General features: G+C 40.0%; 3 protein-coding genes across 3 annotated transcripts; 1 reads left to right on the top strand and 2 right to left on the bottom strand.

Annotated features, from left to right (window-relative positions):
• Positions 1-38: 38 nt before the first annotated feature.
• Positions 39-5,619, bottom strand: LOC143864467 (pentatricopeptide repeat-containing protein At1g11630, mitochondrial-like). Its single transcript, XM_077375391.1, has 3 exons — positions 2,724-5,619; positions 2,398-2,691; positions 39-396 (listed from the first exon to the last, which is right to left on the bottom strand). Exons 1-2 carry the CDS (start codon positions 3,270-3,272, stop codon positions 2,404-2,406), a joined length of 837 nt encoding a protein of 278 aa, XP_077231506.1. The 5' UTR covers positions 3,273-5,619; the 3' UTR covers positions 39-396; positions 2,398-2,403.
• A 1,170-nt stretch (positions 5,620-6,789) lies between these two features.
• LOC143864221 (pentatricopeptide repeat-containing protein At1g11630, mitochondrial-like) lies at positions 6,790-8,208 on the bottom strand. Its single transcript, XM_077375113.1, has one exon. It carries the CDS (start codon positions 8,143-8,145, stop codon positions 6,949-6,951), a length of 1,197 nt encoding a protein of 398 aa, XP_077231228.1. The 5' UTR covers positions 8,146-8,208; the 3' UTR covers positions 6,790-6,948.
• A 2,769-nt stretch (positions 8,209-10,977) lies between these two features.
• Positions 10,978-15,796, top strand: LOC143864313 (uncharacterized). The gene is made up of 3 exons (XM_077375224.1): positions 10,978-12,600; positions 12,937-13,376; positions 13,983-15,796. Exons 1-3 carry the CDS (start codon positions 11,155-11,157, stop codon positions 15,469-15,471), a joined length of 3,375 nt encoding a protein of 1,124 aa, XP_077231339.1. The 5' UTR covers positions 10,978-11,154; the 3' UTR covers positions 15,472-15,796.
• The last annotated feature ends 1,084 nt before the right edge of the window (positions 15,797-16,880 follow it).

The raw sequence follows: 16,880 nt of genomic DNA, 5'->3' as shown, positions 1-16,880 counted from the left end.
GCTGGATTAAAAGATGGAAAAACCACGACCAAAGAGGATGAGAGTACAAGAGAATAGAAAAAATAACAGAGATAACTGGGGGCATCAAAGATCTCCAAGGTTCTATTCACCCCCATCCCTAGCGAAACGATGTTAAAAAGCCGGTAAATTGCTTTTTGCTGATGGTGGTTAATGAATTAACCGGCCATATACTAGAATTCTCGCTTCCACCTCATTGGATTCGCATATGCCTGCCCGGCTGGCCAGAATATGAGAAAATTGTATTACCCTCAGCATCAACGATGACTTCCCCTATCCCTGCCAGGCCGATTTGCCTTTAGCACTGCCGTTAAAGTTAAGCTTGAGCCACCCAGGATGGAGAAGGGCAGGTTTTCACTCTTTTCTCTAAATGATCAGCTGCCAATTTATGAAATGTCGGTCATTGGATACGAAGCTAAGGTCATTTAATCTTGCAAAGAACAATAGATTCCTTTTCCATCATTTAATCTGGTAAAGAACAATAGATTCCTTCTCAAAATGTAAAGAACAATAGATTCCTGTTCAAGAGTAATGTAAAGAACAAACTTATTGAAAAGGGAAAAAAACATGAAAAAAAAGTACAAATTCTTCGTCGCATTGATTTTTCAATTGAAAATTAAACATTTTTTCCCAAAGGTTTTCAGGAGTGAGCATATACTCCCATCTCCCGCCACTTACATTTGAAACACAAGGAAAAAAACTAAAATACCACATTTCATAGTTTTCACATCGTATAAGTACTTAACGGAACGTATTGTTCCTCTTTGATGAACACCTTAATTAAGGATGATATATAGGGGCGTCTACAATACACCCCCTGTTTCATTTCAGGATGCTAGAAAATCTGAGATGCACTGTCCGAAATGTCTCAGAAATGAATGGGTTTAGAAAGTTGGGGATTAGAAGCAATTATCCTCCGCATCAATGATAAAGTAAAAGATGAACATATGTGAATTTTGTATTGAAGCTCCCTCCCAACTTTCAGGTAGCTGCCCATTTCCTAAAATAGGTTATGGTGGAGAAAGTAATATAACAAGCCCTAGAACTTGGATTCTAGAAGGATTTGTATCATTCATAAAAAATAAAAAAAAAGGACTTGGATTCTAGAAGTCACTTAGGCCCTGTTCGTTTTAGATTATGACAACCGATTGTCAGTGCCAAACTGATTATTGGACTCAAATTTAAACATAATTTTGAGTTGAATAATCAGTTTGGCACTCACAATCGGTTGTCATGATCTTAAATGAACAGTGCCTTACCTAAAATTCTGATTCAACGTGCTTAGAGAGATTATCAATCTTTTACAGTAAATCAAGCCATTGACAGAGATAATGCAGCATGTAATATGAGAGGATCTACAAAGGGCAAAAACTTCTGGAGGTCTAGTGATCTTAAATGTTCTGCTCTGACAACATCAACAAATCATTATTTTCAAAGTGCATTTCCCATGAATCCTGCAAGTGCCAAATAGTGGATGCAACCTATAGAACTTGGCTCATTCGTTACAGAAGGATTAATGTGTATGAGACTGAACCTCTAGAAGGGCAAGCAACAGCTATTGCAAGTGCTACAACAAATAAGAAGAGTCATATTTGACTTCAACACCTTCCTCAAAGCCAACATGGGCAGGTAATATGGCCAGACAACTCAACACTAGGACAGATTGAACATAATTATGCTCACATTGGCAATCAATAAAAGCACTCACATAAGTGTTCTATGCATCGCATCTCCAAGACTTGATGCTCTAACATTCCCAATATTAGGCGGGCAAGTAAATTTCAGCCAGTATAATTGTGCTTCAACAGGTAAGAGAAGTATTAAAAAAATTCACTGAAGATCAAACAATCATTTCAAAAAAGCTCAATTATATTAAACTATATCAAGTGAAAAAATGAGGAAAACATGACTGCCTTTTTCTTAAATATCATGCATTATATATAAGTAAAATCTACACAGGCAAACACATTGATAGGTCTAGCATAAGGATTAGCTATGTAGGTTCCAATAGCTATCGTACTAATTCAAGACTAATTATCCAAAGAAAAGGAATTCCAAGAGACGGTACGAAACTTGACAGACTACTAGGCAATGTGCTATGGATTATGCTACCACCAACTTCCAACCAAATCAAGCAAGCTAATCAGTGAACAATTCCCAATTAAAGCTAATTGAAATGATTTAATTGGATATAAAAACAGAATTGTGAACCATGAGAAAAGAAATGAACCATTAACGAGGTATTGTATCAGGCATTTTTCATTTAATGATTTAATCAACCTTTTTGTTCATCCTTTTCTCTATTCAAGCACATAGCAACAAAGTTCTTGATACATGCTCTTTTTCACCAATATACTCATTGATTTTAAAGTAACTCACCACATCCTACAGAGGAAGAACACCTTCAACTTTCATCCACGAATCCACAGCACTGCCTCTAAGCTTCTTTTTCATCTTCTCCACAATATCCTTTGCCTCATCAACCTTAGAACCCATCACAAGACCATTAACCAGACCCTCCATGGAAGCAAAAGGAGGAACCCATTTTCTCCTTATACTCTCCTTACACATATCCAACGCCAAATCAAACTCACCTTTCTCAACTAAATGACGAATCAACGTAAAATACGTATCAGAATTCGATGACACAGAGTCATTCAAAAGCATACTCTCATAGACACTCTTCACCGATTCGAAATCCCCTCCTTACAGAGTCCATTAACAACAGCCTTGGAACTACTCGACTTTGGTCTTATACCCTTGGAAGCCATCAAATACAACAACTCCTTAGCCCTAAAAATATCATTCTTCTTACAAAGAGCTAAAATTCTATAATTGTAAGTAACTGCATTAGGCCTTATCCGTTTCATAGAAATCTCCTTCACAAGCTCATCAAATCTAACTTCATCTCCTGCTTTAAAATAACCACCTAACAATGTATTATAAGAATGAATATTAGGTTTTACCCTATGTTCTTTCTCCATCTTTTCGAGCAATGATCGAGCCGATTCGAATGATTTCTGCTCGCAAAATGCTCTGAGAACAAGATTGTACGCTCGGATTAACACCCGATCTTCTTCATCGTAATCTCTGCGAAGATCTCGTGTACGCGATCGATCGAACTGATTGTGCTTCAAAAAGACGCTGAGGAGAACATTGAGAGATTTGTCCATCTTATCAAACCCTAGCGTCTGGATCTGATGAAATGTAGGCACGGCTTGATCGACCATGCCAGAATACGAGTACAGATTCATGATCCAGATCCAGAAACCTCGGATTTTGATGCTCTGGATCCGGGTTGAGATCTATGGTGCTTGAGGATCCGTTCGATTAGATCAAAGCGGCGATATATGGAGAGTAATATGACAGAATGATTGGTGGTTATTACAGTGCGAACGAAGATGAAGTGTTCCTCAGCGGGGACAATAGATGATTTCTAAAGACTGAGATTTTAGGCTTTCTGTGAAATGCCGCCATTGATGGGAGAGATGGGGCAAGGTAGGGTTTTGAGGGTGTAGGAGGGAAAAAATATTCCAGCTATGGGTTGTGAATTTCCGACAAAACAGGGGAAATTTTGGGATTTTTTTTCCGTTTTCATCTTTGCAAACAAAGAAGGAGATGGGATTCCATACCTGAGAACTCATGCGATGGGGATTTACATTTGGGTTTGGAATGCCAATGACTGGGCGACACAGGGAGGGAGTGTGAATACGAATTGGAGCCATACGCCTTTCGTTTCGGCATTCCGATCTTATGAGGCAGACGCATGTGAAATTAATGCAGCGAGGGAGTGAAGCATTGGTGGGACAAACCGGCCATGAATGCCTTGAACATACATCAAAGCCACCAGCTGAAATGGGTGTGTGCTAAGCACTTGGTTTACGACTACTGTAAGTAGGGCTGCAACTCGGGTCGGGCTTTGAAGAACCCAACCCTACCCAAGAAATATCTCGGGTTGGGTCGGGTTTTTTTCCGGAAAACCCACGATTCCCAAACCCGGCCCTACCCATGATAAATCTCGGGTCGGGTTTTTTTACGTTAACGGAATTTTTTAAGGAAAACTCTTGTTTGGCAAGGCAATTCAACTCATAGAAGTAGAAAAACTCAAGCATGACAAACTCTTTACTACATTAACTAATAACTAGTCCAAAGAGAATAAATTGATGCATTACCAAATGAAAATGATTATACTCATATGAGATAAACAACAAACTATTTAGTTGAAACTTGAAACCCTAGAGCTGGAGGGGTGACGAACAGAATATTGAAAGAGTCCCTATGATTGCGTGTGTGCGTGAGTTTTACTTTTAAGTTTTCACTTTTAAAATGACAAAGTTTTAGAAAAAAAAATACATACTATAACTTAAGTAACTCAGGTCGGGTCGGGCCCCTTCAAACCCGGCTCGACCCGAAACCCAAGAAACATGAACCCAACCTAAGCTATTTTCGGGTCGGGTCGATGCGGGTCAGGTAAAAGCCGACCCAAGTTGCAGCCCTAATTGTAAGTGTTGGAAAGTTGCCTTATTTCCCACCCGAACGGGTTGCTTGGGTGGGAAGGCAAAAGGCAAAAATGGCATGTGGATGTTGTTGAAGGAAAAGGCCAAAAATAGAAAAGTAAGCTATTTTTGGTTTTCGGAAAATCATATGCGAGAAGAGTTTCTCTTGTAGTGTGGTAGGATGGCAAGAGAGGACGAGCGAGAGGCTTGGGGTGTGACGGCTACCCTAATGCTTCGTTTGGTTGCAAAAAAGCTCGACAGCCGTCGGAATTTGGTTTGAATTTGGCATCCCATGCCACGTTTGGTTGCCAAAATGCATTGGACTCCCTCTGATTCCCTTGGATTTCTTTTATGTAATAATTGCTTGTCTCTTTTTTGTCCCCTTCTTCCAAAAGCAAAGAATTATAGTTAAATTTTCTTGGAATGATGCTCTCTCTCTCTCTCTCTCTCTCTCTCTCTCTCTCTCGTCCCCTTCTTCCAAAAAGAGAGATCAGAAGAAGGAAGAAAAGGTTTTTTTCTTGGGTTTCTTCTTGGGTTCCTCTTGGGTTTGTTTGTGTATTTTTCTTTTCTGTTTAATTTGTGCACGATCGGATTGGATTGCCCGGTGGATTTTCTCAACAATAAGGATACCATGAGATTCAATGAGATGCCAAGAGAATGTTTAGGCAAATAAAGAAGGCATTTTTCTTTTGCTAAAACCATTTCACGCCAAGCTTCTTATTATTCATCTCACTTGAGCATTAAAAAAGTTGGTTTTCACCTGCAGTATTACATATCATGTTAATTTTTTAAATGATTAAATCTGGATTATACTTATATTTGAAACACGACGAAAAAAACTCAAATACCACATTTCATAGTTTCCACATCGTGTAAGTACAATCTCTTTGATGAACACCTTAAAAAAGGATGATATAAAGGGGCGTCTACAATACACCCCCTACTTCATGTCAGGATACTAGAAAATCTGAGATGCACTGTCTGCCATGTCTCAGAAATGAATGGGTTTAGAAAGTTGTGAATTTTGTATAGAAACTCCCAACCTTCAGATAGCTGCCCGTTTCCTAAACGAAGCTATGATGGAGAAGGTAATATAACAAGCCCTAGAACTTGGATTCTAGAAGGATTTCTATCATTGAAAACAAAAAAATTAGGATTCTAGAAAGTCGCCCTGTTCGTTTGAGATTATGACAACCGATTGTCGGTGCCAAACCGATTATTAGACTCAACTTTAAACATAATTTTGAGTCCAATAATTGGTTTGGCACTCACAATTGGTTGTCATAATCTTAAATGAACATGGCCTTAGCTAGAATTCCGATTCAACGTGGTTAGCAAGATTATCGATCTTTTACAGTAAATCAAGACATTGAGAGAGATAATACAGCATGTAATATGAGAGGATCTACAAAGGGCAAAAACTTATGGAGGTCTAGTGATCTTAAATGTTCTGCTCTAACATCATCAACGAATCATTATTTTTCAAAGTGAATTTCACATGAAGCCTGCAAGTGCCAAATAGTGGATGCAACCTATAGAACTTGGCTCATTTGTTACAGAAGGATTAATGTGTATGAGACTGAACCTCCAGAAGGGCAAACAACAGCTATTGCATGTGCTACAGCAAATAAGAAGAGTCATATTTGTCTTCAGCATCTTCCTCAAAGCGAACATGGGCAGGTAATATGGCCAGACAACTCTACACTAGGACAGATTGAACATAATTATGCTCACATTGGCAATCAATAAAAGAACTCACTAAGTGTTCTATGCATCACATCTCCAAGACTTAATGCTCTAACATTCCCAATATTAGGCGGGCAAGTAAAATTCAGCCAGGATAATTGTGCTTCAATAGGGTAAGAGAAGTATTAAAAAATTTCACTGAAGATCAAACTATCATTTCAGCAATGCTCAATTACATTAAACTATATCAAGTGAGAAAATGAGGAAACCATGACTGCCTTTTTCTAAATATCATGTATTATGTATATGTAAAATCTACACAGGCAAACACATTGATAGGTCTAGCATAAGGATGAGCTATGTAGGTTCCAATAACTATCATACTAATTCAAAACTAATTATCCAAAGAAAAGGAATTCCAAGAGACCGTAAGAAACTTGACAGACTACGAGGCAATATGCTGAGGATTATGCTACCATCAACTTTCAACCAAATCAAGCAAGCTAATCAGTGAACAATTCCCAATTAAAGCTAATTGAAATGATTTAATTGAATATAAAAGGAGAATTGTCAACCATGAGAAAAGAAATGAACCGTTAACCAGGTATTGTATCAGGCATTTTTCATTTAATGATTTAATCAACCTTTTTGTTCATCCTTTTCTCTATTCAAGCACATAGCAACAAAGTTCTTGAGACATGCTTTTTTCACCAATATAATCATTGATTTTAAAGTAACTCACCACATCCTACAGAGGAAGAACACCTTCAACTTTCATCCACGAATCCACAGCACTGCCTCTAAGCTTCTTTTTCATCTTCTCCACAATATCCTTTGCCTCATCAACCTTAGAACCCATCACAAGACCATTAACCAGACCCTCCATGGAAGCAAAAGGAGGAACCCATTTTCTCCTTATACTCTCCTTACACATATCCAACGCAGAATCAAACTCACCTTTCTCAACTAAATGACGAATCAACGTAACATATGTATCAGAATTCGGCGACACAGAATTATTCAAACGCATACTCTCATAAACACTCTTCGCCGATTCGAAATCCAATTCATTACAAAATCCATCAATAACAGCATTGAAACTACTCGAATTTGGCTCTATACCCTTCGAAACCATCAGATCCAACAACTCCTTAGCCCTAAAACTATCATTCTTCTTACAAAGAGCAAAAATTCTATAATTGTAAGTAACTACATTAGGACTCAACCCTTTCTTAGAAATTTCCTTCACAATCTCATCAAATCTAACTTCATCTCCTGCTTTAAAGTAACCACCTAGTAATGTATTATAAGAAACAATATTAGGTTTTACATTATGTTCTTTCTCCATCTTGTCGAGCAAAGATCTAGCCGATTCGAATGATTTCTCCTCGCAAAATGCTCTGAGAACGAGATTGTACGCGGCCACGCCCGGATTAACACCGATCTTTGCAGGAATCTCTGCGAAGCTCTCATGTACGCGATCGAACTTATTGTTCTCCAAAAAGACGCTGAGGAGAGCACAGAGAGATTTCTCAGTCCTATCAAACCCTAGCTTCTCGATCTGATCGAATGTACGTAAGGCCTGATCGACCATACCGGAGTTCGAGTACAAAGTCATGATCCGGATCCAGAAACCCTCGGATTTTGATGCGCCGGATCCGGCATGAGATTTTTGGTGCTCGAGGATCCGTTCGATTAGATCTAAGCGGCGAAATCCGGAGAGTTTTCGGACGGATAGATCGAATACAGATCGATCGCGACGGAAACGGGAGGAATCTGAGGATTTGAGAAAGAGATGGGCGATTTTTTCCGGATCGGATTCGGATCTGATGGTGGATTTTACAGTCCGAAATGAGATCGAGGGTTTCTCTAGTGTTGGTGAAGCAAGCGTGGAAAGGAAAGTTCTCGCGATGAAGATTTTAGGGTTTCTGCCAAGTGCCGCCATTGAAGAGAGAGAGAGAGAGAGAGACGGGGGGGGGGGAAGCTAGGGCTTTGAATGAAATGTGCTGCAGACTAGCTGTGTATTTGAACAGAAGGACAATTTGGTCATTTAATCGTTTATCATGATGCAGGGGGGGGGGAATTTTCCGAGAAAACAGGGAAAATTTTGGCGTTTTCACGAGAGTTTTTAATGTTAGTGTTTCTTTTTTCTAGTCCATCAAATCGATGGTTGTGATCATCTCGTCTCAGATTCCGAACAATCCTAATCCTTAGATTAGTCCTCTTTGAATGTCGACAGATTCCTTTTTCCATGTTTAATTGTGCATTTCAGGATCATCTAAGGGGAGGACAAATACTAAAAATACTACAATTTACATATGATTTATGTTTAGAGAAAGAAGAAAAGATGTTGAGAGGAGACTTGAGAGAGATGAATGGAAAGAAATAATAAAAGAGCATAGAGTTGCTGCGCTCGAGCACAGAAACAGGGTGGGGCCACATTTTGGGTGGGATCCTTTCATAGGTAGGGTGTCAACCAAAAATCAGCTCCATTGGATCACCTTAGGGTGTCCATTTGTGGGGCAAAAAGTGGACAGATTTGTGGGTAAACAGTATCTGTCCATTTTTTGCCCCAAAAATTGACACCCATTGGTGATTCAATGAAGCTGATTTTTGGTAGGCCCCCCATCATGATGAGGCCTTCCAAATGAATGGTTAGGATCAACCCCCCCCCCCGCCCACACTCCCCAATGGCCCCACCTCTTGTTTCTGTGCTCGAGCGCAGCAACCCTTTTCTCATACTAAAAATAAGAATTGTTCAAAAAAAAAAAAACCTATGAATTATTTTTTGTAAAATAACTTGAAATAATACTTAAATTATATAAAAAATTAGAAGATAATATATTGCTTTAGGACTGACTGTCTTATAGGCTTTTGGATCAGTAATAATTTTAGATCGAATAGAATATTATTTTTCTGGCTTCGCCGGATTTCGGCCGAAATTTCAATTTTGATGGGGTCCGAAACCAGTACCGAAACTGAAATTTAAAACCATGGCCGTCTCTAAACACCTTTGTCGATCCAGTTTCTCTAATGACAACCCATCAAAGTTTAACTTGATGACATTTGACGCCTACCGATCTCCTTTTGGGGGTGCCTCATTATTATGATCTCTTTTTATTTTTTAAAGAGGTCTTGGGTGGTGAGACCCCAAAACTCCTTTTACCAAGTCACAACTAAAGTTAAAGACTTGGATTTCCAAGAACACGTTTCTCACCAAAGAAACTGTTTTCGAAACTTATACTCTTTCATTCTTGGCACCGCTTGCCATTGCTCTAGCCTTCTTCGGTTGCTATGCCCATAGAGGTGGATGGAACTTTGTAGAGTATCCTTGGCATGACTAATAATGTACCTTTGTCTTTTAGACCTAGTCAGTTAACTTCTGCTGATTAGGATGTTGTGTTTCTGGATGTAAACCCTTCCGCCTTAATTCGGAGAAGACTTGATAGTTTGTCTGAAGCAGATCGGGACGAGGCCTTTTTGGACCAGACTCCTGCCTTAGACCATAGCGGAGATGTTGAATTATGCCCGAAGGAATGGAGGTCTGCCGAGGAGGTTGCGGAGTTAAATATCGAAATAGGGGAGGAAGGCAATAATTTGGTGAATAACCATGTGATGGTAGTAAGGAGACTGTTGAGCCTGTCTCCTGTCTTTTGTTGGTTTGGAAAAAGTGGTTAGAGACATTTTTCAGAGAGAAATTAAGAGACAGGCAGATGAAAGATTCAACTGAGCAATCGAAAAACGTAAATTCAAGGGGAATGGCTTGAGAATTGGTGAGGCTTCAATCGTTAGTGAACTATGATGAGAACTCTTCTTACTGAAAAAAAATGGGAAATAACAGGGGGGAGGTAGTAGGAAGTTGGTTGAGAAATCTTATCTTTTTAATGAACCATGAAGATTCTAAGTTGGAATGTGCGAGGACGAGAAGATGACACATGCCAAGGGGATTTTTAAAGGCTTATAAACCAATCGTTTTCAGACTCAAGAAACCAAATTGCAAGGTATCTCTTGATATACTTTGAGGCAGCTTGGTTGCAAAGGTACTTTTAGATTCTCTTCCCTTGATTTGGAAGGAACCGTTGCAGGAATTCTGGTAGTTTGGGATGGATCACAGCTTGTGACGCTGGAGAAATATGTTGGAAAGTTCTCGATTTCAGGGGTGCTAAAAAATTTCGAATGGCCCCACCTCCTGTTTCTGTGTTCGAGCGCAGCAACCCTTTTCTCATACTAAAAATAAGAATTGTTCAAAAAAAAAGAGAGATATGAATTATTTTTTGTAAAATAACTTGAAATAATACTTAAATTATAAAAAAATTAGAAGATAATATATTGCTTTAGGACTGACTGTCTTATGGGCTTTTGGCTCAGTAATAATTTTAGATCCCATGATAGGGTCCCTATCCATGGATCCTGGGAAAATGTTTAGATGCTGTTGGAATTGAGATGGTCCATCGGACTGTTTGGGTCTATTGGCACCCGTACTCTCCAGTCCCTTTAGACTTTAGTAGATTCTTTCTAATGGTTAAGATAATTACATATATTTATTTTATGGGCTAGGATAATTAGGGGATATTTTTTATGATTAATCTCAATCGGACCATGTTCTATGAGTATTCTTACTTGGTCTATGCGTACACACCGTATTTCCAACCCGCAGGTACTAGGACACCCCCTTTTCTTTTTTTTTTAATTACAGCGAGACTGGGCTCTCTCGCTCTCTCTCTCTCTCTCAGCTCTCTCGCTCTCTCTCTCTCTTAGCTCTCTCTCTCAGCTCTCTCGCTCTCTCTCTTAGCTCTCTCGCTCTCTCTCTCGATGATATCTTTCACCTTTTCTATCCGAACCATCTTCTAACTCAATTAGGGTTTGGATCTTTCTTCCTACGTGGGTTTCTCCTCTTATAAAATTAGGGTTTCTGAAACCCTCGAGGGTTTCTCCTCCTCCTCCTCCTTCCCAAATGGATAAATCAGGAAAGCAACTCTCAATTCAAGACTGGGAAACCCTAATAGAAGATTTCCAATCCAGCACCACTCGCCGCGAAAAATGGCTCGCTCAATACCCTGGCCTCACAATCCTCGAACTCGCCCTCTATTCCGTTCTCCGTAAAGATTTCTCCCTCAAATTCCAACTCATAATCTTCTTAGAAGAATACGCAGACCTTCTGATCGCTGATTCAGACGCTGAAGAAGGCCTGGGCAGCGTCCTCGAAGCCCTACGCGCTGTCATTCAATCCCCAATCGATGGTATCTCCATAACTTATGCCCTAAAAGAACAAATGATGGTCTCTTCTACTTCAATCATGATTATTATTGATGCCCTAAAAAAATCTGTTCAACATTTAGAAGGATTGACTGAACTTCTACTTACTGTAATAAATAGGCCTAATCATAGTCTAGATAGACATACTAGATCAGTTGCTTGTGAGTGTTTGAGGGAATTGGAGCGTGCGTACCCTCGCCTTCTCGCAGAAATTGGAGGGCATTTGTGGAATTTGTGTCATAGTGAGAGAACACATGCTTCACAGAGCTACATTCTACTGTTAATGACTGTAATTCATGAACTCGTGAGGTCGAAAACGAATGTCTCAATCCTCAATACCTCTGTCCCTTTGGTTCCTTTCAATGTCCCGCATCTTGTTATGAATTTGAATTCAAATAGTGAGATTTCGAATTCAAATTTTAAGGAGCTAAGGAGAGCGATGGCGTTTTTATTGGAACGGCCCCAGATGATTCTGACCCCGTCTGGTATTATGGAATTTATGTGGATGCTTACTGACATTGCGACGGTTTTGGAGCTTCAAGCGTCGTTACTGAAGGTGCAATTTTCGGGTCTTCTTTACTCGTATGATCCTATCCTATGCCATGTTGTTCTGATGCTGTATTCACGTTTCTCAGATGCGTTTGATGGCGAAGAGAGTGAGATTGCTCGCCGTTTGATGCTTAGGTCTAAGGAAGTCCAGCAGCATTTGGTTTTCCGATTACTCACACTCCACTGGCTGTTGGGTTTCATCGGATTGCCGTCTAAAAGAAAATTGGTAAAAAAGGATGTCGTTGTTTCGATGTCATTCGGGTTCTACCCGACGGTTTTTGATCCACTTGCACTGAAGGCTTTGAAATTGGATTTGCTCTCTTATTGTGCTATTTGTCTTGACGTTTTAAAATTGGAGAGTCCGAGGGGTGTTTCTGGGGGCGGAGAGGAGAATGGGAGAGCTTCTGTAGTGAAGGTCTTTGAAGATGGTCTTGTTTGCGTCTCTGCGTTCAAATGGTTGCCACCGTGGAGCATGGAAACCATGGTAGCGTTTCGTGCCCTCCATAAGTTTTTGATTGGTGCTATGCCTCATTCAGGCTATGATGATTCTGCCGCCAGAGTTCTCATGGAGTCGACCATCTTTCATATTTCTCAAGTAGGCATGGATGAACATTCAGATTTTGATTCACTTTTCAACACTCTTATCTTTTATGGGTTTTGCCAACAAGTACCCTTATCGGTGCATTGGAAACATAATTTTACACATATTTTGAGTTTTTTTTTTTTCAAATGTTTTAAGACTTATTCGTTGGGAACATGTGTAAAGTTATGTTTCCAATGCACCTTCACGAGTGCCCTTAACTCGTTAGCAAAACCCATCTTTTATTTATGTATAGCAAAGTAGTTCTTTTGTCTTCCATATTGCTGCTTCTTTCTCGTTACATGTGTGTATACTCCAGTGATTAGGCTATAATAATTTCTGAATGTGCAGAGTTTCCTTGTGAACATGGCATTGGAGTTCTCTAGATTGGTTCCGATCATTGTCTCCTTTGTTGATCGTTTGTTGGGCTGTAGTTCCCACTCTTGGTTGGGTGAGCGCTTGCTTCAGACATTTGACAAGCGTTTGCTTTCAAAGCTTGCTACAGATTATCAGTTGGCGTCATACTTCCCAATATTCGATAGGATTGCCGAGAATGATACTATCCCACCTCACAGTTTGTTAGAGTTGCTTACCACGTTTGTTATCTTCCTTGTGGAGAAACACTGCCCGGACACGGGATTGAAATCATGGTCTCGAGGAAGTAAGGTCTTAGGCATTTGCAGGACGATGCTCATGCATCATCATAGTTCCAGAGTGTTCCTCCCACTTTTCCGCCTCTTGGCCTTTACATGTCAATACTTCCCTGATCTGGAGATTCGCGACAATGCAAGGTATGATCCAGAGACTTTGATCTTACTACTAATCTAGTTTTCTGTATTATGTCTTTATACCTGTTAAATATGAATGATTAAATAACACCAACTCTAACAGATTAAGATTTTGGAGAAATTGGTTGTTTCACATGGTATCAGAGCTATATGATCTGGGTTCAAAACTCACGACTCCTTGTTGGAAGTCCACATGTAAGACCAACCCAAAAAAAGACGGGCCATACGTGAGTGGGAGTTTTAAAATATAAAAGATTAAATAACGCCATCTCCATCTCCATCGGCTTAAGCTTTTCGAGTAATTGGTTGTTTTACACATTATCAAAGCAATTGCCTAGGTTCAAACCTCGATATTAAAAATCCACATCTAAAGGCAACCCAAGAAAAGAAGGGCCATACGTGGTGAGGGGGAGTGTTAAAGTATAAATGATTAAATAACACCAACTCTAACAGCTTAAGCTTTTGGAGTAATTGGTTGTTTCACAATACCATTCCTCATGTGTTTGGTTCAATTATTATGTTGTACCGCATCTATAAAACTTTTGTGTTAATGTGTTTTGAGTCAATATAAAAGTTATTTTCATTTTCTTCTGACTGTTATCTTTGCAGGATTTACCTGCGGATGCTTGTATGCATTCCCGGAAAGAAACTCAGGCACATACTGAACCTCGGCGAACAACTTCCCGGTATTTCACCCTCTCCTCATTTGAGCTCTCTCTTTCAAACCCAATCTCCTCGACCATCTCAAGATTTCAAGAAATCGCGGGATCTCTCTTTGTACATTCATCTGGAGCGTGTAACTCCACTGCTTGTAAAACAGTCATGGTCCTTGGCCATATCCACTTTGGGGTCTGAAAGTAACAAACCCAGCTATTTTGAGGGCATTGGAGACGCCAACTCTCCTATAGATATAGAAAGTGAGGCTGCAAGTTGTTCGGATGTCCAGATTCTTTCTAAAACTGAGAGAATCAGTCTGCCGCAGGAGCCATTGCGTGTGATGGATTCAAAGGTCGCGGAGATTTTATGGATCTTGCGGAGGCACTTTGCATGCATCCCCGACTACCGTCACATGCCGGGGCTGAGGATAAAAATACTCTGTACACTGGGATTTGAGTCTGAACCCTTTAATCGCATTTGGGGAGTTGACTCATCTGCTACTAGTCTGGATGGAGTGGACGCACTACCTGCTTTATATGCGACTGTGATTACCTTTTCGTCTTCATCACCATATGGGTCTATTCCATCATTTCACATTCCATTTCTTCTTGGTGAGCCTTTAAGAAATGACAGTGATTCTGGCCAAATGGATTCCCTTGATATTGTGCCCGTAGGAAATGGGACTGCAGAAGCAGAAAACTTCACTGCTCCAGTTATTATTGAATTGGAACCCCGAGAGCCGATGCCTGGTTTGGTTGATGTTGCTATCGAGGCAAATGCAGAGAATGGACAAGCCATCCGTGGCCCACTTCAGAGTATCACGGTGGGTATCGAAGACATGTTTCTCAAGGCTCTCATTCCTTCTGACATCTCCAAAGATGTGGTTCCTACTTACTACGTGGACTTGTTCCATGCCTTTTGGGAGGCATGCGGTAATTCTAACAAAACTGGACGGGAAACATTTCCTTTGAGAGGAGGCAAAGGTGTTGCGGCAATCAGTGGGACACAGTCTGTCAAGCTGATGGAAGTTCCTTCTGAGACACTGATAAGGTCTGTTGAGTGCTACTTGGCACCCTTTGTTGTAAGCGTGATTGGTCTGCCCCTTGTAAATATAGTAAAGGACAGTGGAGTTATCACAGATATCATCTGGGAAGAAGAGTTCGCGGATTCTGCTCGTGATTCAACTACCTCAGAACCACATTCTGATAGCGGCGTTCTTCAGATTAAGTATATTCCTGATGAAAATGATGCAGATATTCAGATCGACATTAGTAAGAGGAACATGGGTTGTTTTCTTGTTCTAATATTCCTCCCACCACGGTTCCATCTGCTTTTTCAGATGGAAGTGCATGATGTTTCAACGTTAGTTCGCATCAGAACCGATCACTGGCCATGTCTTGCTTATATAGATGATTATTTGGAAGCTTTGTTTTTGACGTGACAAGAGACTAGTTCAATGATATAGGTTGCAAGATTCCTGTTGGACTTATCTTTACCATTTTGTTTGCTTATTCTGCTGGAAGGTTAGTCTGCTTTGAACCCATTTTTCTTGGATTGTTCTGTACCTGGCCGGATTGTTTTTTCCTCTCCAGAATAAACCGTTGTAAATACAACCTTCGGTAGAGTTTGCCTGCTCATCATGTATCCCATTCATGTACCCGGAATTTAAGATTTTTTTTTGGGGGGGGGGGGAGTAATCACTGTTCTGAGCAATTAATTGTTGGAGAGTAATCACTGTTTTGAGCAATTAATTGTTGTTATGGGCATCTCATTTTTCTTTCATGCTTTTTTTTTTATCGGGTAAGAAGGGGTTAGGCAGACCCCAACCAGAATTCATAAAAATGGCAAAAAGTACACTAAGGGGGCTCGAAGGCCAACAATTTTAGGGGGGCAATCCAAGAAGGACCCCTAACAAAAAAACCCAAAAAATACAACATGAAAATAGAGTGGAGCATCCAAAGTAAACTATCCCTAATGCCAGGGGCGATGTCCACAAGAATAATCATCAACCACAGGAATGGGGCACTACTCAGAAAGGCAGGGCAGCAGCTAGACCGATCCGGAATGAAGAAACCGGCCTTCCGAGCAGCTAACTTAAAATCGAATATAAGACTTCCCATCAGTAGAAAAAAGGATTACACACGAGCATATTGTGGTGATTAAAGGATTTTGGTCACTTCTAGCTTCTGTGTCACTGGCTGCAAACTTGAAATTAAGATTTTTAATAAGAATTTTGACCTAAATTCACACGGGAGTGAAGAAAGACTCTTTATTATTGACAAATCTGCTTGAGATATAACTACATATAGTAGTATTTGCAAGTATTACCATTCAGTGTTGTACAAGGTTTTTGAAACAATAACATAAATTTATTAGACAGAAACAGAGACCTACACCAGCGGCCGTGATGCAAGAGATTGCATCATTGCTAACATTCTCTAAGAGCAGTCTCCTACGCCAAGAAATCACTAATAGCATTATCCTATCTGAAGTATTAACATTAAAAAAACAAAACGAGTTTTCCTAGACAAATCAATTAGTTTTTCCATGATGTGAGGCCTTGACTTCGTCTATTCGCCGATCCATAAAAAATTGAAATGTGTTTTCCTATACAAATCAATCATGTTTTCCACTATCTGACCTTGCCTCCGTCTATTTGCCCAAGCGATGATGCTGAATGAGTCACCTTCAATCATAGGTTCTTTCAAACGTTTGAAACAACAACAGGAAACGAGGAGAAGGGTATGGGCCTCCGTCTCATTAGAGTACTGAAATCCAGTCAGGCCACACAAAAAGAAAGCCTTAACTTTCTCCCTATTTTGTCTTGAAGAACCCTTGTTGTCTCAGGTT

Source organism: Tasmannia lanceolata, unplaced genomic scaffold (assembly GCF_043159265.1).
Source record: "Tasmannia lanceolata isolate RefF3 unplaced genomic scaffold, GAP_Taslan_0.1 ptg000048l, whole genome shotgun sequence".
In the NCBI taxonomy this organism is placed as follows: domain Eukaryota; kingdom Viridiplantae; phylum Streptophyta; class Magnoliopsida; order Canellales; family Winteraceae; genus Tasmannia; species Tasmannia lanceolata.
Note: the sequence above shows the minus strand (reverse complement) of the source record. Positions and strands in the feature narration are given on the sequence as shown.